This window comes from Nematostella vectensis, chromosome 4, assembly GCF_932526225.1.
Source record: "Nematostella vectensis chromosome 4, jaNemVect1.1, whole genome shotgun sequence".
NCBI lineage: Eukaryota > Metazoa > Cnidaria > Anthozoa > Actiniaria > Edwardsiidae > Nematostella > Nematostella vectensis.
This window is the reverse complement of record NC_064037.1, coordinates 2,605,021-2,631,841: the sequence shown is the minus strand read 5'-3', so window position 1 is coordinate 2,631,841 and position 26,821 is coordinate 2,605,021. Positions and strand designations below refer to the sequence as shown.

Here is a 26,821-nt window from a genome sequence, read left to right as displayed (position 1 = left end):
ATACATAGGCATAGAAGAACTTGAACTAAATTTTATGTTTTGGTACTTTATACTTGCTTTTAAAACAAATTGTGAGAAATAAAACCTTAATTAAATCAAAACAAAAAGTTTAGAAACTCCAAAAAAATAATGTATTATAGTCACTATAGATAAATGTAAGAACAAAACAAATAAAATATATCATGTAGAATTGATACAGTACAAATTTAAAATAAGCCTATAAACTTATGATATCAAAACGACAAAATTTGGTGAATGTGTTGAACACGAGGTTCGGCTATAAAAGGGAAAGCTCCTCCCACCCCCTAGCTTGTGGGGTAGGCATGCGTGACACTATTAGTGTCACGTGGGGTCGTGCGTGTCACTAAAAGCGGCTGCTAAGCAGACTACCCACCCTCGGGATCAAGAACATTCAGTTTTCAACCAGCCGTCAATGATTTAACATGACAGAACAATTGCTCTGAGCGCTACATTCAAATTTCATATTCTAAATTAAATTAAATATTATTCCTGGACTTGTCCACCTAAAATACTTCTATTCATAGTAAAAATAATGCTATACCAAGCTGTGTGCGCTCAACAATACGAACATTATCATCACAGCGCGAGATAATTCGTTAGATTATGAATAGCGCAAAATCTAAAATTTTACACTGAAAACATGGATAACAAATCACTAATTTATCAATCTCTTAACACAACAGTCTTGTACCGGCGCAAGAATAGTTTTATCCAACCGACTGGGGCTCAGAGATAAGCAATTTTACAGGAGACTGCTAGCGTGGCAGTGTTCTGATTATAATTTCCAAATCGTGCCCGGGGGTGGGTGGAGCTTTCCCTTTTGTAGCCGGAACCTCGGGTTGGAATGAGGCCTATACCTGGTGTAAGGGTAAGACTGCGCGTGTACCCCTCTTAACCATGAAAACAAAAGGTACACTTCTGAACTACAAAAACTACCAAAAAAGACATCAATAGCTCTAGTAATGAAATGAACTACATCGAGCTGCTTCATTTATACTCCTAATATTTCTGTTATGAGTGCAGTGCATGCAAACATTCATCAATATAAAATAGTACACATATGAATTAAGTAGATAATGAAACCCAAAAAACTCTGGTTGTTGTATTCCTTAGTCCATTGGTAAAATATGCCATTGCTTTTGCAATATTTCGTCTATCAACGACAACAGACTGTTCATGTCGCAGAGTTGTCCACGGACACTCGCAAAGTCTTGAGGTTAGCTAAACGGAATATCGCCAAGCCACGAAGTGGTAAATCATTAAAATATGCCATGATATTCAACAGTACACAATGGGAAACCCTTTGACACTTTATTAAAAGATAACTTCTTTGACTAATAAAATAAAATTTTCAGAGGTCTGCTTGAATGAACATTTAGATATAGCTTTTAATTGCTCTTTCTTTTTTTCAAAAACTTTACATAGTTTTATCTTAAGCGAATAAATCGTGATCATAATTCTCGTTGCAGCTGGCTAAGTGGTGCATTGATGCGCACTGGGCGCTATTTAAGGGTTCAGTTTCTTATGTTATACAATAACTGGATGAGAAAAAGTGGCAAGTGCTTATACCATTTGATTATTTAATTTCCTTCAGTGTGAAAAGTGCTAGATATTAATAGCGGGTTTTTCTGCATTGGTAGTTGTCACATTTTACGGCTAAGTATAGGCAAGCTATTCCCTGATACTTTTTTACTGTCATTAATAAACAAAATAGATATCTTTTCGTGAATGAATGGCTGGATGAATGAATTAGTTGAACAGCAGATAACTTACGCACGCCATTTGCACCCAGCAAAATCAGAGAATCAGACAAAAAAAGCACATATGCAAAACAACTAAATCAATCACTAAAGCTGCACTGTGTGAAATGTTCCACTATTAATTCCAATTACTATATGTTTTTACAAGAGACCATCATGGTCTCTTGGTTTTTATCTGCTACCACGATTCTCCCTCGGTTATCAGATTTCGCGGTTTGAAGTTTGAATTTTAGCCGATCACGTGACAAGGAGATCCAATCAGATTATAGAATGGACGGGATTCGATGAATGACTATCTAGTAACTATCGCGAGTTCTGCACTTCCACTCATTCAAAGCCCGGTGCTGACCCGACACGCTGGCTAACGACTCCGCAATAACTCGACCAAAATGCGTCTGCTTGTTCTCTTGGCTCTCCATTTCAGCATAAAAATCGTCTTCGCGTCCACAGGCCTGAAATTCGAAGGCAAAAGGTTTCCTTTTGCTGAGTTTAAACCGTGGGACCTCTCAACAAATGGTTCCTTCGAGCTTTACTTCCAAACAAAGCGAAAGAACGCTCTTCTGCTGTACCAAGACGATGGTGATGGTCAAGACTGGATTGACGTATTCCTCGTGGAAGGTCGCGCGAGGATTCGCATCACCCTCGGGATGTGCCGCTCCAGTACAAGAATTATCAATGGGTCTTTTGCAGATGAAAAGTGGCATCTTTTGAAAGTGAAACGCAACTTTACAATAACCACGTTTTCTGTGGATGGGTTTGAGTCCGAACTGATCGAGTGTGAGATAACTGAGGATTCTCCAGTCAAGCCAAAGTCGTCAAAAACAAGTCTTTACCTCGGTGGGATACCCGTTCTGAACGGGAGAGGGAGCTGGTCAAATCCGTACATTTTCCAAGAAAATATTCGCTATGTGTGAGTATCTGATGATATTTTACTCGTTGATAAAGCTGAATTACTTAAAAAAACAAAGATAAAACACAGTTTTTTTTCTTGATATTTATATATAACAACATAAATAATGAGGTGCAGGCAAATTATAACTAGAAAGGCATATAATTTTTTTTTCGTTTTTCCACATTCCATAATTCTATGAGCCTTATTTTCAACAACAAAAAAAAAAGATGGCTATAATGATACCAAAAATTACTCTAGCTTAAAATGAGTATTTGTTTTACATTGGTTGCTGTCGAAAGTACTTTGTTATTACAAAGTGCCCTGCTAGCAGAGCTTTTTCCTGTTTGTTTCTATCAGTTCACTTATCCGTGTCGCACCTCTGTTGTTTCGCGTTCTCACAAACGAGAACGCGAAAGAACAGAGACGCGACACGGATAAGAAAGAAACAAATAGGAAAAGCTCTGTTAGCAGGGTAACAACAAAGTGAACATGCCTAGAAAATCTGGGTAACTTTGTACAAATGTTCCAGTGTTGGTAAAAAAATGGCCTTATGATAACCCAATATTCGTTTAACTTTAGAAATGATTCCCAACACAATACTATGAAGCATTCACTCAAACAGGGCTGCATCCCTTGAATTGAGATGTCAAAGCGTGCGTACAAGTGCTGGTCGTATTAAATAATAAAACGATATTTCATTTATTCATGCAAACTTGTGAAAGGCGGGGTCTAACGGTGCTTGTAGATTTAAAACTGACATGAAACTTATCGGCTGTCAATGTACGAAAAGGCATGGCCGTTCGTTGAGAATTTTCAAAATGCCCTCTCTCCCCTGAGATAAAAGGGCACTGTGTACTTCCTGTGTACTTTAAGTGAAGATCGTCTTTCGAGGTGGGAGCTAGTACTTTGCGTTAAATGGCACTCACTTTGGGTCATACTTGCTGTAGGATATAATAGCTGGAGCCTACCTAATCCTTATAAAGATTTGTCAAAATACTCATTGGAGATTTGTCAAATACTCTTCCAAATGAAACCTTTGATTACGCCCCCCTCCCACCCCCCTAGCATATTACCCGTCTGAATGGCAATATGCAATTCCATATCAAGAAAATCTAGCCAAAAATTGTCGTTTTTTTCCAAAAGCAGTCACTTCCATATAAGGAAACTAATGTATTCCTTATTTGAAAAAAAACGCATTATTCTTGCCATTCTTTAAGTTGCCGAACGGCAGGGGCTTCGTAAGCTATATGACTTGTAATCAGAAGAGAAAAACAGTGACTGTGACCATCTTTAGTCAATGGAGAAAACGAACTAAGTTCCTTTGTACCAGACCCCAAAACGACAATGTTTTCTTCATATGTATATTGCTCTTTTCTCGAATTCTATTACTTGTCTTTCAGGTTTTCTGGCTGTATCGCTCGCGTCAAGTACAGTGACGGCAAAAGCGTCATGCACTCTGCTCATTACAAAACTTCCAAAGGAACGACCGCTGACTGTGATGGCGCATGTACAGATGACCAATGCAAAAATGGCGGGAAATGTGTAGACATGCTGGTCCGCGCCGAGTGCGACTGTCGAGGGACTGGGTACGTCGGTCAGCACTGCCAGTTAAAAAAAGGTAGGACTAGATGGACTGGGTGAGATATATTTACTTCAATAATCGCCGTAGTTTAAATTTCAGCCCATTTGTTCATCTATTAAGCTGGAGAGGAATGGAAAAGGCTGATGATGTCGTAATATAATATATAGCGAGGTAAAAAAAAATTGAAAAAAAAACAAAGAAAAAAAAACACGCAGACACACACAAGAATGGGAGAGGAAACACAATGGGCATGTACCATTTATCTAATAGTTTATAACCAGTGGGTAGGAAGTTATTACTGCCAAGAGATCAAACTCTCTTGTCATTGCGTGCTATAAAGCGTCTTTTTTGTGTGCCAATTTTGTTCTTCAGAAATTCTTGTGAATGACTCCAAGGAGCCAAACGTCACAGTCGGGGTAACTGCTCACGTCAGGGGACTGGCGCCAGGTCTGCAGCCATTACCGCTGACCGTTACAATGGTTTTACTGACGTGTGGAATGATGCTCTATAATGACTACCTACCAGGCTCACTCGGACGAATGCTGTGACTGGTTACCATGGTTACAATAGACATTTTGGGAGGTTATCACTTCCCTGTTCAAGGTGTTTCGAACAAGAGAGTTAGTATTGGAATATGCGCGGCAGACAATCAAAGCGTATCAGTATTCCATTGATACGACACTTTTGAAATAGCTCTTCGAACTCATAAATTGATGAACAGAGAGTCAAATCCACGAAGTTGGAGTAGACACCGTCTCACGTTGACCATAAGAATGCAGCCAATAGTAGCAGAGAAAGACAACTAGAAAACAGTTGACTTTGACTTAAGTGGCTCAATGCATCAACAATATATTATTATGTCAACTGCAATACGCGAATTAAGCAAGACTTCGTAGTATCTATTTGAGAAATGATACACCCTTAAAACAAAAATCCTGAAGAAATCCGCAACCTTCAGGGGCGGTAACAAGGGTCAAAACAGCTACAAAATTTGCTGAAACCTTCAGCTTTCTGACGACGGAATCGCTTTAAAAATCACAAATGCTACAAATGGCAGAAATAAACCCAGTTTACTCAGAGGTAGAGAAAACAATCAGCTTATTTTCGTATTTTCGAATGCCTCGCTAAATTTAAATTAAATAGTTGTGCATTATGTTCAAGAGGAGAAAATATAAAAGATGTTTTACAGAGTAAAATATTAATACTAGAAATACAAATAAAAACTGAAAAATGAGCCATTACTCTATTCTTTTTATAACACAAAGATATCCGGCTTGTGCTCTTGTCTTCTTGGAACCAGAAACCAGAGAACCCGTCTAGTTTTTCCGACAAGAGACCATCAAACCCTGTAAACTTGGATGAGGTTTTCCCCTACTATCAGAGGCCTCTTTCCTTTGTATTTCGCTGAATGAGGTTTTAGTGATATCCGGAAAAATAAATGTCAAAGCATTGTCGATTTAACTCAGCGAGGCATTATTTATTATACATTGATTCAGTAAAACACACTTTCTCGAAAACAAAATGTATAACAAGATTTGCACAAAGGCCGCCACTTCTTACAATCAAATCCTAGCGCCCTAGGCCCAAGATGCATTGCGCGCGTAGAATCACTGATCAGCCGGCTGATCAGTGAAGGCCCTCAGATTGCGTGATTCTCAAAATAAAGTGCGAGCTCTTAGGCAATCACAGTCCACATAGTGAGCACAGTGTATAATAATAATTATTATTATCCGCTATATCGCACCGTCTTGTTCGTCTCCCAAGCTGAAGTTCCTCTGAACATCCCTGACAAAGCTTAGAAAACTTGGGAGTTTACTAGCAATCTCTTCTGGCTCCCAATCACCCTCTTTTAATTTTTCGTCCCAGAAATTACAATGAACGTGGATATCAGCCTGAAAAACAAAACAAATTGTTATGATAAGCCCCAGACATGAACAGACGCCAGTATTGCTGTAGCAATTATCTCCTGCCCAGCAATTGTTGGCGCTACGGCTTGTGCTCCATGCCAGATCCATGGATCCAGGACATTCCCCCTTCCTTCGGACTTTAAAGGAACTTTATGGGAGCTATAATCCTAGAACAGATAAATTGACCACCAGACATATAGTATACAGGTTACTGCGGCTCCTAGAAGAGTCTACTACAGGTGATAATAATAATGATGGCGATCACCTGACGACAATGACGATGAGTATAATATGGTAATTAATATGATAACGATGATAATTATGATGCTAATAACGATTAATATAACGATAAATATAAGGAGGTAGTAATCATGATGACGATGATAATTATGATGCTGCTAACGATTACTATAATAATAAGTATAAGATGGTAATAATCATGATGACGATGATAATTATGGTGCTGATAACGATTACTATAACGATGAGTATAATCATGATGACGATTATAATTATGATGCTGGTAACAATTACTATAATAATGACTATAAGATGGTAATAATCATGATGGCAATGATAATTATGATGTTGATAAAAATGACAATAATGATGAATATAAGGTGGTGATAATCCTGATGACGATGGTAATTTCGCCAACAATTTCACTGACCTTATTTTCGAATTTTCCATGGTCCCATGCCTCTTCCTTGGATATCATTACTTTAAATGATTCTCCGCCGATGTTGAAGGGGTACGTAGAGCGCACGCTGCGACGCCAATAGGCTTGGTCAAAGCCGTCTGGTAGCGGATAGTCACAGGAGAGGTCAACACACCCTTCTTCATTGACAATCAATGCTTTTGACAAATAGTCGACCATGATCCTCTGCTCCTCTTCCATCTCAGGCGGAGGAGTCTCTGCCTTGGGGACTTGACGTTTGGGAAATTAACATCAGTAAAACGAGTATTTATTTGTGAGATTTTACAGAATCTGGTCAAAATATACAATGATAAAAAAGTAGGACAACTAATTGGCCTTATAAGCCACCTGCGGATTCATCCCTCCGCCCCTTAGACATTGTTATACTGTCAGTATTGCTATGGTCATACTCGACTACGAGTTGACGAACAACACTCAAACATTAGCCTCCTTCGGCATCTCGAGTGTTTTTTTGGGACTTTTTCTGTATTTTTATGAATTAGGTTTCCCGTGGTACTAATCATGAAAGAGGGGGGGGGGGGGGGGGGGGGGGGCTAAGGACGATTTAAGCCGGAACCAGAATCCGGAAATCCGGAAACCAGAATCCCGACCCTGCTCTTTTCTTGATCACGCCATAGGAAGTCCGAAATCGGAAAAAAAAAAGCCAAAACATCTGAGGCTACTGAAACAGAAGGTTTCTCTTAAGGGTATCAAAGGGGAAATACCGGGTCATGTAGAAGCTATCGGAAGATTTCACCACATTGAATTGGTTTGCATTGATGCAACAAAGCCAAACAACGGGAATACAATAGAACAATGAGGGTAGTCTAGCCAATCATGCAAGGCCTTACGAACGGACTTCTACACTTCTCGAAATATCCCATTATGAGAAACTCAAAGTCAATCCTTTTGAGTAAAATAGTAATTACCTGATCGTAACAACAAACGGGAGCCGAGCTGTCTGGAAGGAATGAGGATGTCAAATGAAAGAAGCTTGGTGTAGCGTAAACAGAGACAGAATTTAACTTTTTCATCTCGCGTGTAATGGAAAGAGAGCAAATCATCCGACTTTTCAAAGGGTTCATTGACATCCAGCGTCATAAATACCTGATAAAAAAGAACACAGGAACGATAGCAAAACCAGACAGACGGGAGGACGGAGGATAGATGGTGGACAGAAAAAGAATTGATATTACCTTTATTCGAAGCTGATGGCAAGTTGGAGTGTAGAAGCAAATATCGTATCTGATTATCGGCTTTACGGAGCAAGGGAATCCGGATTGGATATCATTGCAAAGCTGCTCGACTCGTTGTTCTGCGATCCCACTTTGAAAAGCTATTGACCAGGTCGCCGTTGGCGAAGGCTGGATGCCAAACTTTAGATGGCTTCGAATTTTTTGTGGTGTAAAAATATCGTTTTCGTCCTCTAAAAAACACCAATTTCGATTAAAGTTTAGCCAGGGCTTTCTTTTTGTTTAGTACCGTAAATTATCTAGTAAACGCCCCCAATCTGAAGAACGCCTTCTAACTAATGAACGTCCCCCCCCCCCCACCCTAAGATTACCCTCCCTCCCAGCTTAAAAACAAACAACATAGGAATTTCAGCTATATAAACCAAGTTTACTTGATCTGAGCTCTGCTTCTACTGGGTGAAACTTGCTCAATGTAAAGAAACGCTTGCTACACAGACTATAATTTACTGAAATTTTTGTTGAAACCAAACTGCACTTGTGTGTGTTTTATTGTTATAGTTTAAAATGAAGGCCCTTCTCTGGCCCTCTCTGGTAAACGTCTTCTATCTATTTAACGATTTATTAGATCCGCTGTGTCAACTTGCATGGCTTCCGGTAAAGGAGAAAAAAAAACAAGCTACACGGTTGTCTCCAGTTTTCTCGATTTTTATCCTAAATAACAAGTTTCTGGCTTTAAAACAGTTCCACGATTATTAAGAACAGCCAAGAGATTTTTTTTAGCTTGAAAAGCAGTGCATTGAGTGACCCGCAAATGCTCGGCACAGTATGAACGAAGCGTGGAGTTCGACCCTCGTTTTCGCCATAACAGCTGTGCAAGGAGAAAAAAAGTAGATGCACTTCCCTTTTTTCTTTTTGCCATTAAGCCAAAATGAAAAGTTCTGACTTTAAGAACCTCCCACCGTCGTTTATAACCCTCAAACGATGGCTTCGAGCTTGAAAAAATTCGCAAAAGGCGACATGCGAATGCTCGGCACATAATGAACGATGCATGAAATGTCGAACTCCACGCTTCGTTCATAGTTTGCCGAGCATTTGCGGGCCGCTTGTTGAATAGCTTTTCAGGATAAAAATCGTCGCTTGGCTGTTCTAAATAATCGTGGAAGTGTTTTAAAGCCAGAAATTTGTTATTTAGGCTAAAAATCGAGACAACTGGAGACAGCCGTGCAGCTAGTTTTTTTTCCTCCTTTACCGGAAGCCGTGCAGGTAGACACAGCGTATTATACCATTTACGGTAATACAGTGAAACAAGGCTCTCAGGGTATCAAAAGGGAACTTTGCTTTGCTTTCAAGTTTTGCCTGGTTTGCTTAGTGTTTTGGAGAACATCGATAACGAACTATCGAAACTAAAAACGAAACAGCAATGCCGCAAAAATATCCTACGAGCAATTGTGCTGCACGAGGCTAGAGGGTAGACAGTGCGGAACATTACCATTTTTGGTTATATTTGATAAACAATCTAATTTACCAATCAGAGATGAGTATTACTATGCCCAGTCTCACGCGGACACGCCTCAACTCAGAGTGGGAAAACAAAATGGCGGTTCCGTTGAATCGGGAAAATCATGTTGAACGCCGCTTTTTAACTCTCTGCTAGCAGTGATTTCTTCTTATCTGTTTAAGCAGGGATTTCACCGACTCAGTGCGTCATATATACCCTATTTGTGTTGTTTCTCATCGGCAACAGACCTCATTTACAGGGTTATTTTTACGACTTCACCGAATCGTACTGTAATGAACGTGGAAGGGTAAGCCACTGCTAGCAGGCTATAACATTGACCACCAATTATCTAGTTGTACGTTTCATCAAGTCATACAAATGCACAAAATTTCCCTGGATTTATCTTGCTTTCGCACTCGGAATGAAGACACTCCAAGAAAAATTTTTTTGCTGGGATATTGAAACTAAAACGAATCTTATACAGGATGGCAGCGAGTCTTATTAAAAAAAATGAAGCTAAACCGTATACAGATTGGCCGCGAGTCACTGTTTATTGTATGCAATTTAAAGACACTACATGAAAGTACTGTTTAAATGTTTATATTTGATCCTGGAATAAATAGATTTGCTATGATCAGTAAATCTCAGGGATGGCAGTCATTATTCATTGCCGCATTAGTTTGCTATTACTCGTTGTAAAAAAGTCCTTACCACAAATACTCACATTATGGCTTTTTTTATAAATGGATTCTAGAGGGGGCACTTGTTTGAGGGGCTATGTAATGTGCTTATTCAATGAGGGGTGTATGTATACCTCAGTGTCAGAACCATCCCCAAAGGACTTCATTGTATCCAGCTCTGTTTTCATCATGATTCATTTTATTAAAAAAAGGAAGTTTTGTGACACAAATCGTGCTTAATACACAGGTTCTAACACCAAGTTAGAGCCATTGAGGGTGTATTTCATTGTGTGTGCGGACAAATGGAAAAAGGCATAAAGTGTAAACTAGGGTGAGGAAAAGGCATGGTAAGGGCAAAGGGGTGGTGACTAAGGGTATGTCTAATTGGGGGTGCTGACACAGGTTGTGAAGATTAAGTAAACTTGTACCATGTTTGATTACTAGGCTTGGAGATAATAGGAGAATGGGAGTATAGTCATACCCTGGGTACCAGAGGCTCCAAGCTTCACTAGAGCAGATATCATATGGAAAATATCTATTCATATTTGGTGATACTTCAGGCTAATTTTTTTTCTCGCCAGTCTCTATTATATGTGCAAAGAGTCTTTTTTTTATAAAAAGGGAATTAAATTAATTTGATTTGATAGGCAAGTCTGAGTGTTGAAGTTCCCCTTTAAAACTATAGTGATATTAAGAATTTATATGTTTGGGGGTATATAGGTTTGAGTAATTGCTTGGGAGGTAAGTTTCTATACTTGGTATATTTTATGTATAGAACTCAGGTTTGGGTATTTTTTTTTTTTTTTGGGGGGGGGGGCTAATTGTGCAGTCATAGATATCATACTGTATGGAAAATAAATATTTTTATTTGGTGATACTTCAGGAGCATTTTTTATCTCAGTGCCTATTGAACAGAGTTTGTTTGTTGTCTTTTTAATAAAAATGGATTAAAATTGATTTTATTTAATAAGCAAATCTGAGAGTTGAAGCTCCCTTATAGCAAGATTTTGTATGCTTGGGCTATAGAATTTAGGTTTGGTTATTTATTTGGGAGGTAAGTTTCTATGCTTGGTATATTTTATGTATAGAACTCAGGTTTGGATATTTTTGAGGATGAGTAGGGGGGGCTAATTCATCAAAAAGTTCTTATCGCAAATGCTTATTTTAACATATTATGCCCCTCTAGCATTAGATTTTAGAGGGGGCACTGGTTTGAGTGGCTATGTAATGCGCTTACTCAATGAGGGCTATTTTATGGTGTGTGCAGACAAATAGGAAAAGGCATAGAGTGTAAAATTAAAGGTTGAGAAATGCATGGTAAGGGGAGTGAGGTTGTGATGACTGAGGGCATGTCACATGTGGTGTGCTCACACAAGGTGCGAAGACAAGGAAGTAAAATCGTACCGGGTTTGATGACTAGGGCCTTGGAGGCGAGGAGGATAGAGTTTTTTTTTTATAAAAGGGAATAAAAATAAATTTAATTTTGATAAGCAAATTTTCCTTCTAAAACTTTTTTACGGGACTGGCAAGTTTCAAGCTTTTGTATGATTTACGAATAGAACTCAGATTTGGGTTACTTTTTTTGGGGGGGGGCTATCTATTCTTGGTGGAGTTTTGGGTATAGAGTTCAGATGCAGGTATATTCTTAGGGGTGGCGCGGTTCCATTCTTTTGGGGGCATAAAATGTTCGTATCTGTCGGAACCAACAATCATGTTTACAGCTAGAGTGCCCCCCCCCCCCCCATGTTGTTGTGGTGGTCGCAGGGCAAGACATTTAGCTAAAGAATGATAAGAAGCGAACCCCCAAGAGACAAGGGTAGGGTAAATGCTTTTCGGCTAAATGTTGACACGAATTTTCATACCTATTCTTCAGCGATTTTTCCCTGTTGTATAGACGTTGGGCCTTGACTCGCACTTTCGTCCTCACAATTCAACCTCCGCTCTCCTCAACTTTCACCATACCCTGTGGGCACTCGTTTCGGCTTGTGGTGAAAATTGTTTTAGTATGCCATGATCCTCATTTATCCTAGTTTAGTCCTGTCAAGGTTCTAAGCCGTAGAATTTGGTCCATCACACTCATATTTCTCTTTTTCTAAATGTAAACATTACGAAAAGAGTTTGATTTTACGGCAGTTTCCAATAAAAGTGCTCGATTTGAAAAGGTTTCCCAAACGATATTTTACTTTCTAGAACAGGAACTCATCAATCAAATATCAAACTTGGTATAGAGCAGGATATTTTGCTGTTTTGGTCGATTTTTGCGATGCGACGTCTCGCTAACAAAACAAATTCAAGTTTCAAACTCCGCGAGGCCATTTTGAATATTTGCATAATAAGTAGGTAAATCGATATAACCAAAAATAGTAATGTACGGCACTGTTAGATCTTATCATGTTTAGCTTCAAAACATACATCTAACATTAATCTAAAAACAGCCTGGTTCTCACCCTCATCAATATCCACAATGTACGAATACCCAAAGTGCCCCCACAGATCGAATGCAGTGTCTGTTTTCTTGGTGTGTAAAGTCTTGAGCTTCTCAAGTAAAGGCCCATGTAGAGGATCAAGGCAACAAACCTCCTAAAAATGGGGGGTAAACATTACTTTTTATTTCATCATCTTTACAATTGATGTGATACATTAAGGCTGATTTAGACAGCACGATTTAGTTGTATGCGACTTGCCCGCCAAACCTCTATGATAAATATTGTAACACCTAGATATTATTTAGATTATATATATTGATATTATTAAATTTTTTAACCTTTTTTTACTTTATTTTTTACGATTAATATTAAATTTATCCTTTTTTAATGTATATTTGTCTGATTTGTATTATAGTGTATTATTAACAGCCTCTATTGATAACAATGTCATATGTATGTGACATTGAAAGTGTTTAATTGTTGTAAAATAAAGGCATATATGTGTCTGTCTGTCTGCCTTTATGGTATCTTAATGTAGATCACGGCATGTCTAATCTAGTTGTGCTTCTAGATCTTGCAAAAGCCTTTGATACTGTTCCTCGTTCTATTTTACTTAAAAAATTGAAACTTTATGGTTTAAAGGAACGGACACTATGCTGGTTTGCATCATAATTAGCAAACAGACAACAGCAGTGTTTATTAGAGGATTGCTATTAGACACCAAAAAAAATTTGGTGAGGAGTACCTCAATGCTCGATACTTGGCCCGTAACTATTCTTGGTCTACATCAATGACCTTCCAGGGTGTCTTACACACACTAAAGGTACAATAGTAGTGCAGCCTCTACACCTACTACTGAACTCTGTCTACAACTTAAGTCGTAAAATGTAAATCAGCCTACAACTCCACTAGAATGCTAGACTACGAAAGTAGTCATGTGTAATTCAGTGCCAAGACTTGTCGTAGGCAGGTCGCATACGACTAAATTGTACTGCCTAAATCAGCCTTTTATTCTTCTTCATTTTTTGGCGTCTTAAAATTCGAAAAAATTGGCTCTGCACATTTCCGAGTCTTTAATTTCACAAGAGTAATTCACAGGTTTATAGAAAATCATAATATTCCATTCTGTTTGACATTAATAATCCAGATAATCACCTCACCTTACTAAGAGATTCCCTTGATTCCTCAGTCAAGAAAAGTTTGTAACACTCCTTCCCAATATTCAAATGTGTAGCGACTTTTAAAAGTTTTAGTTCACTGCCTTCTTCCAGATAGGAGTCATCTAAAAAGGTGACCTTTATAGGATGATCTTTAAAAATTCTTGGATCTGACTAGATGAATAAATCAACCAAAACATAGTTACAAGGAAAAGAGTTCCAGGAAATTAAAAAGAACACCATCGTTCTAATGTACATAGGGTAGGACCCCAAAATATCCACTAAATATTTGAAACTCACAAAAAAAATTCAACCCACAAAATATCTGTATCTATAAAAGTGCACCCCCCTCAGCAAATAATTGGTATGTATCTGCAGAGTCTTATAAATAGGATTGGGAGGTTGTTAGCCTTGTTAATGACTGCACTATACTACACTGTTGTAGTAGTATAAAATTGATATCAAAAGAAAAACATACTTTGGCTATTTGTGCAAGTTCTGTCCATTTAAAGAAGGGCCTTCCTCAAATTAGCCCCGCCTGAAAGTTGAAAAATCTTAAAAGCGCCAGGGTGCTTATTTGAGTACCTGGTTACCAGAGGCTCAAGCTTCACTATTATACTGTCACGCCAGTCTACAAGGTGACAGTAAACAGGTGAAGCTCTAGCCTCTGTCTAACCAGTGTATTATTTGGGTAAATACGGTAATCCTCATCATTTGATACTTACTACAATTTTCTTTATTTGAAGCTTGGCCTTGTGCTGTGCGTCCTTATCGCCTTTCACTTCAAAGTATCCATTTTCTTTAAAGTGTCTAATTTTGGTCTTAGTTTCCGTTTGAATTTTATTTAGAATCCATCCTCTTGGACCGATAACCCTTCCAGTAAACTTTTTTGGAACATATATATTTGTGACAGTAGCCATATTAATAACCGCATTAAGTGCTGTTCTGTACTTAAGTTTTTCTCAAAGTTCTTCTCAAAAGAGATACTGCAGTAAAATGAAAATAATTTAAGGCTATTGCAAACGATAAATCATCATTTGACTATTGATAAAAGTAGGTACCAAATCTTCCTTTTTCAGCACTTTCGCTTGTGTTTTGGTTTCTCTCTCTCCCCATTCCCCCTCCCTTGTCTCCTATAGTCCCTCGCTTGCAATTTGCCAAAGGCAACCCGCTCTTCAGAAAAACAAAACAAAGACCAACAGCAACCACAAAGTGTTCTCTCTGGAAATGAAATCAAGCCGCTAATAAAAACATTGGAAATGCAGAGCCGTAGGAGGCCACGTAAGATTGGGGGGGGGGGGGGGGTGCACAATACAGAAACATTAAGAAAATATAGGGGGTGCACAGCCACGCCCCTACTGGTCATTTACTTATATTTGTCAGTCGTAATATACATGTCAGTCCTAATAAGTTTGCTGTTGTTTTCCAATGAAATATTTAAGATTGGAAGCTGTTAAAACTCTTTTAGAAATTTATTGTATAATATAAACGTTGAAAACGGCGATGCAAACAGTATCGATTTTAACATTTTCACACGAAATCTATATCATCTTGGTAAACGACACAGGACTTGAGAACAAGACAACATAGAATTTGTGTAATTATTTTTCGGCTTGATTTGCACACGGGTAACCCAAGCTTATAGTGGCTTCAGGGGGATAGTAAAACAGTGAACATACAGGGGGGGGGGGGGGGGTATTAAAATGTTAATAAATGAAGCTGAAACTTACACTTTAGTTTCTGGTGTTGTTAGTGCCCTAGTGGAGTTTCGCGAGAAAGAAAAGTCCCACGCTCACCCCTCACTAAGAGAGCATTAGCTGAAGAAAAAGGGGGTTGTATCAAAGCACATATTAATTTTTGACCGAGGTGAAAAAGTTACTCTTCATACCGGATCGAGGGGATAGTAGACGTATAACAATGACTACTACAGTGGCCATGGAGTTTCAAAATACGTTTAGAATCTGGTTAAGATTTAGACTCCTTCAAATGATGTTCATGTATCTTATGATCGTCTGCTGTTAGTAAAACGCCAAACGTCATATCAAATGAGGAGCTCTACAAGAAGACCGGTAGCAGCAGCGTGATCAATCAGGTCAGATACCAGCGCTTGAAATGACTTGGTCATGTCCTCCTCATGGACCAACAGCGGATACCAAAGATTGCCCTGCATTAGACACCGGCAGAAAGGCGGAAACCCGGCAGGCCAAAGACCACCTGGCAAAGAACCATTGCCTCTGAATTAAAAGATCTTGGCCTCAGTTGGGGACAGGCACAGTACCTTGCCCGCATAACCGCCAAGAATGGAGACGACTTATACTGACCTTATATCTCATCAGGGATGAAGAGGCCTAAGTAAGTAAGTATTAAACAAAAATACACAAAAGCTGTCGAACTTAGTCACTTGGAAAAACTTTAATAATTCAATGATTATCAATCCTTCCCTGCTGTAACTTATCGGACTCAAGCAGAGAGATTGTCAGTGAAGTGGAAAAATAATGGCGGTCTTTCAATGATTTTGCGCATCCAAAATCGCAATTCATTAATAGGTATTTTTTAAATTATATTAGAAAATTTATGATTTAATAAGAAACAATTTTTCTTTTCTTTTCACATAACTATGCCTGTATGATGAAACACCCTTTAACAATTGGGGCCGTTCGTATTCCTGTAACTGCCGAAAAAAAATCACATAAAGTGAAGCCGTATCATCAACTGTGATAAGTTTAAAGTACAAGAAAATGCTCATGTTTGAAATCCAAAGTTTGTGATCACAAGCTAGCTGATGCGTATCTCATGTACAGACTAAAATGTGTGAGCATAATGAGGTTGTAAATCCTCATGAGGTTGTAAATCCTCATTATCCTCGATGCAAGCAGAGGAACACATGCTAGCCATTTTACATTTTTTAAGCCAAAATGAAATAGCTACAGTATAAGAATTCTTTTTTATAAAATGATGGTTAAATCGATTAATCGATTTTTAAACGATTACAAATAAATGAAAATAAAAACTGAACTATTTTTGGAATCCAGAATCTAAAGATTAGTGCAATACTTGGGAATATCTAGTCCTTGTTGTCCCAAGAAACTTTGACAGGCTCAAAGTCGAACTTGTCCGGATGGCCCAGCGGTTTCTCCCATTCTGACGTGCTCCACTGGAAGGCAGGTTGTTGATCATGCGTAGGACCGCTGACCGCGATGCACTGGAACTTTTGAAATAGCTCAAAGGATGTTATCTGCGGGTGGAAACAGTGCTGAATGAGTCGAAGTAGATCCAGTAAACAGAAGGGAGTGCTGCAAATACTAAGGCGCATCCCAAAAAATCATCCTCCTTAGTTGAGTCAAAGGTAAGAGGGGGGGGGGGGGGGGGGTAGTGGCACTTCTTAACCTTGCTGTCTGTTTCTTCCATCACGTCGTTTGGTGGCAGAGGAATGTAAGGGATGGGTGTGCGGGGGGGGGGGGGGGGGGGGCGGGGGTGTGTAGGTACATCAGCCATGGGTCGGTTGCTAAAGAATACAGGGGGGAGGGGGCACTTTCCTAACTTGCAGTCTTTTCTGAGGTATAGGAAAAGGGGTAGGTTCTTAGGTAAGGCAGGGGTTATAGGGTGACTTTTTTACCTGCCGTCTGAGAAGTGCAAAGCAGGGGCGGATACAGGGGAGGTGGATTGGGTGGATATCCACCCCCCTTTTTGAGCAAATTTTTTTTTGAAAATTCACTTTGTTTGAAGAAACTACGGAGAAGGTCCTGTCCATGTGCCATCTCCTGCTTGACTTTGCTGATGTGACAAATTCAACTCAGCTTGAAGTATTGTTAGATCTATGTGCCCTACCAAGAACCCCCGGATCGGTTACAGGCCACCTACCTGGCCATTATCCACCCCCTTTTTTGAAATCCTGGATTCACCCCTGGCAAAGGAACGAAGGGAGGGGGGTGGGGGGGAGGGGTGAGTTGAGGGGTGCTTGTATACCCTGCAGTCAGTTCTGCCATGGTCTTGGTAAAAGAGTAATGGGGTGGGTAGGGAGGGGGGGGATGAGTTACCCTGCAGTCAGTTCTGCCATGGTCTTGGTAAAAGAGTAATGGGGTGGGTCGGGAGGGGGGGGATGAGTTACCCTGCAGACAGTTTTGCCATGGTCTTGGTAAAAGTGTAATGGGGTGGGTTGGGAGGGGGGGGGGATGAGTTACCTTGCAGTCAGTTCTGCCATGTCTTGGTAAAAGAGTAATGGGGTGGGTTGGTAGGGGGGGATGAGTTACCCTGCAGTCAGTTTTGCCATGGTCTTGGTAAAAGAGTAATGGGGTGGGTCGGGAGGGGAGGGGGGGATGAGTTACCTTGCAGTCAGTTCTGCCATGGTCTTGGTAAAATAGTAATGGGGTGGGTCGGTAGGGGGGGATGAGTTACCTTGCAGTCAGTTCTGCCATGGTCTTGGTAAAAGAGTAATGGGGTGGGTCGGGAGGGGGGGATGAGTTACCTTGCAGTCAGTTCTGCCATGGTCTTGGTAAAAGAGTAATGGGGTGGGTCGGGAGGGGGGGGGGATGAGTTACCTTGCAGTCAGTTCTGCCATGGTCTTGGTAAAAGAGTAATGGGGTGGGTCGGGAGGGGGGGGGGATAAGTTACCTTGCAGTCTGTTCCACCATGTTCTCGGTGGCCAAGAAATGGAAACTCATACTTCCCATCCTTGGGGTTTAGGTCGGAGCGCGCTGATATAGCGTTTTCTGCGCTGTACGGTGGTGTGCAATTGCATTGAGACACTGGATCGTGCTTGTAGTCATTATACCTGGAGATTTTGACGCATAACAAATATGAGGCATTACTTATGTAGCTAGTCTCTTGGATGTAAGGCGTTGCTAGTAAGCCAGCAAGTCTCTTGAATGTCAGGCGTCAATAGTCAGCTAGATAGTATCTGGAATGTGAGGGGTTGCTAGTCAGCAACAGGCTAGTCTCCTCGATGTGAGCAGTTATTAGACATGTAGCTAGTATTTTGAATGTGAGGCGTCATGGGTCAGATAGCTAGTCTCTTTGAGTTTAGTCTATATTTTTATTTCAGCAAGTTTACAAGAGTTCTATTGCAGTTAACCCACCTCATAAGTTTCATCATGGTCTCAAGGTCCACCACTTTGCTTTGGTCCCGTTTAAAGATCTGTGCGCGAGGGTTAAGATGATAGTCAAACCATGAACCATAGGCTTCTCTAGACGCTTCTTGGCCACTCATGTTGTAGATGGTAGGAAAATACCTATGGGGCACAAGAAAACAACAAGGAAAAAAAAATCTTAGGCTGTGGTGTTAGTTATTTGGTGGGAGGATGAGGGAAGAGTGGGAAGAGTGGTGTGTCATGATCGAAAAGTATGCAATGAGTCAATTTCTAGAGGCTTTTTTAAGGACAGACGCATAAGAAAATGAGATCAATCTGTTTTAAAGAGCAGTGTACTCTAATCACCAGGTTCGTTTTACTAGATAAGTAGTATTAAAAGTCACTGGTAGTTAATCTGTAATACAGTTGGATAACATTTTTTGGTTTTGCTTACGGTAGATTGTAACTGGCCCAGTATCCATTCTCTTGAAGATACACACTCATGTCAGCGGTCTCTGTCATTCCCGGGATCTGCTCCAGAACAGACAGGGTTCCTGGTTGGATAGGCTGGCCCGGGGTGAACAGCTTGTAGTCAAGAACCATCCACTAGGAGGCAAAGAAATACATCACATTTATTTCATTATCTGGTAAATGAAACCAAGTAATGACTAGGTTAGTTGGTGTGACAAACATATATCTGAGAGGGTCAAGGAGGGGGAGCAAGAGCAATTACTGGTGTGCTATACACATCCTACAGCTTGCAACACGGAAAAACAAGGCAACGCAGGTGTTTTTTTTTCACTAAAGAAAGAGGGGGGGTTGGGTTGAAATCATTATGGCACCTCGCTGAGATTTACCACTGCCTTCGTACGGATCTACACAGGATGAAATAGTAATGTTTTTTTCTTTTGACAAGAATGAGACTAACCTGATTGTTGTAGCTGCATTCAGGATTCAAGAGGCATAAACAAACAAAAACAAAACAGCATTGAAAATGAGTACATAGGATCTTGCATAAATATCAATGAAAGATATTGAATTGAAGATAAAAAAAATTGTAATATGAAGAAGAGTAAAAGTAAGCAGCATTTTTTACCATCATAATGTGCACCCCTTTGCTGTAACCACTTCTGGATGACGAAGAAATAGGGGAAAAAAACAAGATACAGAAAAAATGGGATAAGAAATGAGAGGAGTACTACTCACGTGCCACTATTATGCTTGGAGAATAAAAAGGTCCATTCATCAGATGTCCTAGCAAGTCTGTTGGCTATCATAACACGGACCCATTCAAGGAGAGTACCCTGTGGGGTCACATATTTCCACAGATCTTCGTTGGTGTTACCAATTGTTGTCTCTATTGATACCTGTAAACAAATACAGTAGGGTCAAATGTTTATTTTAAATGTCTCTGAATGCTTTTAAACACTCATTAAACTGTATTAATGTCAAATGCTAACACCCTTTAGACCCTTCTCTTCCTACATTCTATATGATGACATTACCTGGTCTACATTCTATATGATGACATTACCTGGTCTACATTCTATATGATGACATTACCTGGTCTACATTCTATATGATGACATAACATGGTGTGGACAAGGTATACATCAACACAAGGTTGACAAGGTATGTTAAATGCCTTTCTAAAATAGAGTAGTTGCACTGACGTTTCAAGTGTTAGCCCTTCGTCTGAGCTACCATATAATTATTAACTTGGACTTATTCAATATCATTCCAACTATTGTAACAAGCCAAAGAAAACTTACCATTCCACTACTAAGCATATAGAAGTCATCACCACTTAGAATGTTGGCAGGTGATGAGGAAAAACTCTGTTTTCTGCCAGGGATGATAATTGGATCTATAAAATGGATTCATTTGGCTGTTGGCAGATTGTAGACCATTCATGTCAAAATAATAAAAAAAAAACTCTTGTTATCATCCTCTCTAGGTATGGACAGTCTCTACATTTTTGGCAGAGCATTTTGGATGTAACATGGTTAGTGGAGCCTCATGTAGTAAGCCATTCTCTGTGTTTCTGCAAAAGGTCTGACTGATCAAGAGATTGACTGTTAAAGATTGAAATGCTTACCATGCCATCTAATTCATTGATCCGATGCACACACAAATATCCAATCAAAAAGCAGCAAATAGAAGCCTGCGAAGTGCAACCCATATGATTCGCGAGCAGGGGTCAAAACGTTTTTTACCACTGTTGACAACCACTGGTGACAACCCCTCGTGACAAAACCACTGGTGACAACCACTCATGACAACCACTTGTGACAACCACTCGTGACAAAACCACTGGTGACAACCACTCGTGACAATTGGCTTTAATTCCATAGCAAATTGCATTGAGATCGCACCAATTTCCAGGAAGTATTACAGAATACCACTCGTGACAATTGGCTGTAATTCCATAGCAATTGATCCGAATCAAACCAAAACTACTTTCACAAATGAATCTAGGAAAATAGAGATCATCTACCTCACATCTATTTTGTATTTGTATATTGGGCTTCCCTTCTAAACGCATTAATATGTTAAGAGGAGAAATATTTACGCTTTACTTGACTACATGTGTCGTAGGAATTTGACCTAGCTGACCAATTTGACAGATAGTGCTTGTTGTCAATTAACACCTTGTCTACTTAGATAAGGCTCTAATAAAAGAAATAGATAAGTGCAGAGACACGAATAGGGAACTGTTCCTTTATTCAAGTTAGTTTTTGCGAATAAGGAAATGGAATCTCCCAACGTCCGATTTCGTTTTACAACTTATCCGAATAAGGAATAGACTATGAAGAGGATTGTCAGTGTTTGCTCATCATTTCTCGATAAAGTAAATGAAAATTCATAACACCCAATTTTGCTTTAACGACGCCTTCAGAAAGAGTTTTCGAAAAAGGAAATGTGATTTTAAAGCGCCCGATCTCGTTTTAGTCTATTCCTTATTCGAATGTCATAGTAAAAACGAAATTGGGCGTTATGAAATACCCTTTTCTTTTCAAAAGATGTTGAAAAAAAAATTAACAACCCTCTTTATAGTCCATTCAAGTGGAAAAAAACGAAATCAGGAGTTGTTGAATAAGAAATACCAATTTCGTTATTCGAGAAATGTTTAGAAAATACTAAACAACCCTCATTTTAGTCTATTCCTTATTCGGATAAGTAGTAAAAAAAGAAATCAGGCGTTATGAAATACCATTTCCTCATTAAAGAAATGTTTAGAAAATACTAAAGAACCCTCTTTTTATTCTTTTCCTTTTTAGGTTAAGTAGTAAAAAAGAAATCAGGCGTTATGAAATATCATTTCCTTATTCAAGAAATGTTTAGAAAAACTAACGACCCTCTTTTTAGTCTATTCCGAAATCGAAATTGGGCGTTATGAAATTGTGTGAGGGGGGGGGGGGTGATTTTAAAAAAAAGTTACCCTGCAAGCTACATTTCAAAGAAAAAAAAATTGCATGCAAAGCAAATGAGCAGGAAAAAAAATCATGCACAAGCTTAAGAAGAAAAAGCAAAGCCATTGTGTGAAAAGATGAACTCTATGAAATAAAATCAAAATTCTGTGATAACTTTGTTTTTTTTTACTCTATAAAACGTTTTCCTCTATATTTTTGATATGTGTATTTTGTTTTTCTCGTCACCATATTCTTGTAAGTTTCTATTGGTTAAGACTCGCCCTTTCCACTATCACACCCTATGTTGAAACTTATAAGTTGTGGTCTCCTCCCATCAGATAAAACTAGTTCCTAATGGTTTTATTTTAGAAATTACATTCTGAAATAAAACAAAAGTGCTCATGCTGAAGATTTTTCAATGATGATTGCTATAATGCCCTTTGCAATTATTTTAGAAAAAAAATACCAAAAAGTTTACTTGTACAACAGAAGTCACAAACTTGAAATACCTTTGATTTATTTATTGTTTTATTAAGACTTATTTAAACAACAAATAAATAAATAAAAAGGTTTAATAGATCAATATATAAACTGTAGCATCATATTGTATATAAATAGATAAAATAGATTTGATGGACTTCTCCAAAATAAAATATAATGTGAATCAGGAAACAACTAAAATGGTTGTTTCCTCTTTGTGTTAGCATATAGGCAGAGATACCAACCATCGATTAAAATTCAGGAGATGGGGTCTATATAAATGCTTACCCCCTCAAGATGTCCTTGTTTTGTGGAATATTTCAACAGAACCTTAAACACGAGGTTCCGCTATAAAAGGGGGAGCTCCTCCCACCTCAGGGCTCAAGAACAATCAGTTATCAATCAGCCGTCAACGAGAGAACATGTCAGGACAATTGCTCTGAGCGCTAAATTCAAATTTCATATCCTAAACCAAAATAAATATCATTCCTAGAGTTGTCCATCTTAAAATGTTTCTATCCATCGTAAAATAATGCTATACTAAGGTGTGTGCGCTCTAAAATACGAGCATTTTTATCACAGTGCGAGAATAATTTATGCAGGTGCGCTAGATTATGGATAGCACAAAATTAAAAATTTTGCATCGAAAACGTGAGTGGACAGCGAATAACTAATTTAACAATCTCTTAAAATAACTGTCTTGTTACCTGTGTGCAAAAATAGTTTTATTCCAGCCGACTGAGGCTCAAAGATAAGAAATTTTACAGGAGGCTTATAATTTGTGACATGCTAGCGTTGCAGTGTTCTGATTATAATTGCAAATTCTAGCCCGGGGTGGGAGGAGCTGGTGTTTAAAAAACATTCTAACAAATGTGGGAGATTTTAAAGAAGCTTCTCTTGCTATTTTATCTGACTCAATATGCAAGGTAAGAGCTTGATAGCTAAGACTCGTTTGGCTATGACACGAAGGTCTTACCATGTATAACCCCTTTACCCAGTGAGTTTATTGAATTATAATTTCAATCTATTCAAGGGTCAAAAAGAATGACACAACGTATGGAGTTCTATTTTAGAGATATAGGACGAGAAAAGAAAAAACAATTGCGATTGGAAAAAAAATGCTGCAAAAAGACGTGGGCTCCAAGAAAAAAATATCCTGCATAGCAGTACATGGGGAAAAAATCATACACATCCGATGGGCGAAAAAAAATTTTGCAGACATAAAATCACCCACCCACCCCCCTTGAAAGTCAAATGATCTGCCCCTAAAGCATGAATATTTTCTCCTCTGTATATATTAATGCGTTTGGAAGGAAAGCCCAATGTACAAATACATTTATCAGTAATTAACGTGGATGAAAGAACTTATTAAGACCCTTCATTTGTATGAGTTTGGTTTGATTCGGATCAATTGCTATGGAATTACAGCCAATTGTCTCAAGTGGTTTTCTGTTAATTTCTTCCTGGAAATTAGTGCGATCTCAATGTAACTAACATGGAGGAAAGATCTTACTAAGACCGTTCACCTGTATGAGTTTGGTTTGATTTGGATCAATTGCTATCGAATAAAAGCCAATTGTCACGAGTGGTCTATTAATAATTATCACCCTCCTAACATTTTCTACCTTTGTTCACATCAAAGGAAAGTCCTACTGAAATGTTTAGCTTCCCATGGTATGCATGGAAATGTTGCTAAACTGATGTCAGCTAATGAGAATCTCCTACCTTTCCTTCCTTTACGTGTGAATGGAAAGTCATACATCTTGAAAATTCTTAGCATTCCAAGGTATGTATCCCAGGTAACATGAGATATAAAGATGTCCTTGTGTTCCGGTAGTACTTTAACAAGGGCAGAGCAGGAGCCAGATCCAAGGATGCGACTTGGGTTTTCTTTCTTCAAAGCAACTTCTAAATCTTCAAGATCTCCTGATGCTTGGAAGAAACTTTGGACAAAAAAATTCAGATATTGTGAGATTGTGAGTTTAATACAGAAGACTAAACCAAATTGGTGTATTGAATTTAGACTGAAGAAAATGATTTACAATTTACAAAGATTTACAATTGGTTAATTGTTGGACATGATAGAGGAAAAGGGGGAAGATGGAAGAATATATTTAAAAATTGCTTCAAATTACTTACAAAAAAGCCAGATCTGGTATTTCTGGTAGAGCAAGGCTTTTATTATGATAACCTTTTTTAATTCCCTCAACCTGAGCATCAATGAGCTGAACCTAAAAATGACCATTATTAGTTTGAATCAATTTTTACAGTATAACGCAGTCAAGTTTAAAAAACATACAGTAGGAGTGTGTGCTCACATCTGCAACCCAGATGCAGTACTTTTAGTAGACCTATTGATAAAGTGTAAACCCACCTGATACCAGTAGGATTCATTCAAGTGATTCTTGATCATTTTCGCCCTCCACGCCTCATTACCCCTTAAATACTCTGTCAGCTTTTTACAAAAGTTTTCATCATTTTTACAATAGTCGGCATATTTATTCATGTAATCCATGTGGATAAGGTCTGCTGTGATAAACCCCTCAGCCATGCCTGCAGCAGTAGCTTGGAGAACATCTGAATATGACTCATTACTGAATACTTCTAAATAGGACCAGCTGAGGAGAAAAAGGTATACAGGTCATACCAGGTTGTACCAGGTCATACCAGGTCATATCAGGTCATACCCGGTCACACCAGGTTGTACCAGGTCATACCAGGTCGTACCAGGTCATATCAGGTCGTACCCGGTCACACCAGGTTGTACCAGGTCATATCAGGTTATACCAGGTCATACCAGGTTGTACCAGGTCATACCCGGTCACACCAGGTTGTACCAGGTCGTACCAAGGATCAGAAAAGGTACTGGGTGGATGGGGGTACAAGATACATGGAGGGTGAATTATTACCCCCCCCCCCCCCCATATATGATCTTCAGTCTGTAAGAGGGGTCCAGGTCATATCAGGTCATGCCAGGTCGTACCCGGTCACACCAGGTTTTACCAGGTCATATCAGGTTATATCAGGTTATACCAGGTCATACCCCGTCACACCAGGTTGTACCAGGTCGTACCAAGGATCAGAAAAGGTACTGGGTGGATGGGGGTACAAGATACATGGAGGGTGAATTATTACCCCCCCCCCCCCCCCCCCATAAATGATCTTCAGTCTGTAAGCAGGGTCCAGGTCATATCAGGTCATACCAGGTCGTACCCGGTCACACCAGGTTGTACCAGGTTATACCAGGTCATACCCGGTCACACCAGGTCGTACCAAGGATCAGAAAAGGTACTCGGTGGATGGGGGTACAAGATACATGGAGGGTGAATTATTACCCCCCACCCCCATATATGATCTTCAGTCTGTAAGAGGGGAAAAAGGGGGCGTCTCCTGTCTATGCCTATGCCTTGACTATCATTTACTGAAAGCATCAATTTTCCTGTTATTAACAGTGGGACCCACTTAACTTCAAGGAAAACATTTTGAGTGGCATTCACGTAGAGTTCATTTTGACTTCGTGAGAATTTGAGTTATTTGAGTTCAAGTTATTAGGGTTCCACTGTAGCCCCAAATTACATTTCCTAAAATTTCCATACACAATCTCTAACTAGATACTCAATGTCAAATCAGTGGTTACAGTGGTAACAATAAGTTGTCTTTGATCTGTTGAACTATTTCAAAATATTCCCACAAATTTTCACTCTCATAATCCAAGTTACATTAACCCCAGGCGTTTCAAGACAGAAAGATATAAGCTACACTAATCCTTCATTGTGCTTACCCCGTTTGGTTAATTTCATCACGGAATCTTGCCCAGGCAACGTTCGGTTCTATGTATCCTGCTTTGATAGAAAGACTGTCGTTTTTGCCAATAACAACAGAGGCAATCTGATAAGGAGAAGACTCTGTAACATGCAGAAAAGTCAAGAGAATTATCACAAGTTTCATGTTGACTGGACTACTGTTTTTGATCGAGTCTTCAAAATAGTTGTTTTCTAGTTTTTTCAACACAACTCTTTCAACCTAGTCACGCGACTAGTGCTCAGTCC

The 26,821-nt window shown here is 39.2% G+C and overlaps 3 protein-coding genes across 4 annotated transcripts; 1 reads left to right on the top strand and 2 right to left on the bottom strand.

Annotated features, from left to right (window-relative positions):
- Positions 1-1,371: 1,371 nt before the first annotated feature.
- LOC5511592 (neurexin-3) lies at positions 1,372-5,489 on the top strand. The gene is made up of 3 exons (XM_001631884.3): positions 1,372-2,691; positions 4,074-4,291; positions 4,628-5,489. Exons 1-3 carry the CDS (start codon positions 2,171-2,173, stop codon positions 4,801-4,803), a joined length of 915 nt encoding a protein of 304 aa, XP_001631934.2. The 5' UTR covers positions 1,372-2,170; the 3' UTR covers positions 4,804-5,489.
- A 215-nt stretch (positions 5,490-5,704) lies between these two features.
- Positions 5,705-14,963, bottom strand: LOC5511593. Of its 2 annotated transcripts, none has more exons than XM_032380927.2 (7): positions 14,539-14,963; positions 13,817-13,987; positions 12,678-12,810; positions 8,056-8,285; positions 7,789-7,966; positions 6,833-7,089; positions 5,705-6,147 (listed from the first exon to the last, which is right to left on the bottom strand). In XM_032380927.2, the coding sequence occupies exons 1-7, from the start codon at positions 14,731-14,733 to the stop codon at positions 5,989-5,991; spliced, it is 1,323 nt and encodes a 440-aa protein (XP_032236818.2). In that variant the 5' UTR covers positions 14,734-14,963; the 3' UTR covers positions 5,705-5,988. The 2 variants fall into 2 exon arrangements, with proteins under 2 accessions (XP_032236818.2, XP_048582390.1); XM_048726433.1 differs by having other exon boundaries at positions 7,789-7,816.
- A 1,242-nt stretch (positions 14,964-16,205) lies between these two features.
- Positions 16,206-26,811, bottom strand: LOC5511594 (putative phospholipase B-like 2). The gene is made up of 11 exons (XM_048726428.1): positions 26,554-26,811; positions 25,147-25,390; positions 24,912-25,003; positions 24,498-24,715; positions 20,652-20,746; positions 20,086-20,246; positions 19,808-19,820; positions 19,334-19,485; positions 18,889-19,041; positions 18,425-18,584; positions 16,206-17,048 (listed from the first exon to the last, which is right to left on the bottom strand). The coding sequence occupies exons 1-11, from the start codon at positions 26,718-26,720 to the stop codon at positions 16,878-16,880; spliced, it is 1,626 nt and encodes a 541-aa protein (XP_048582385.1). The 5' UTR covers positions 26,721-26,811; the 3' UTR covers positions 16,206-16,877.
- Between the last annotated feature and the right edge of the window lie 10 nt (positions 26,812-26,821).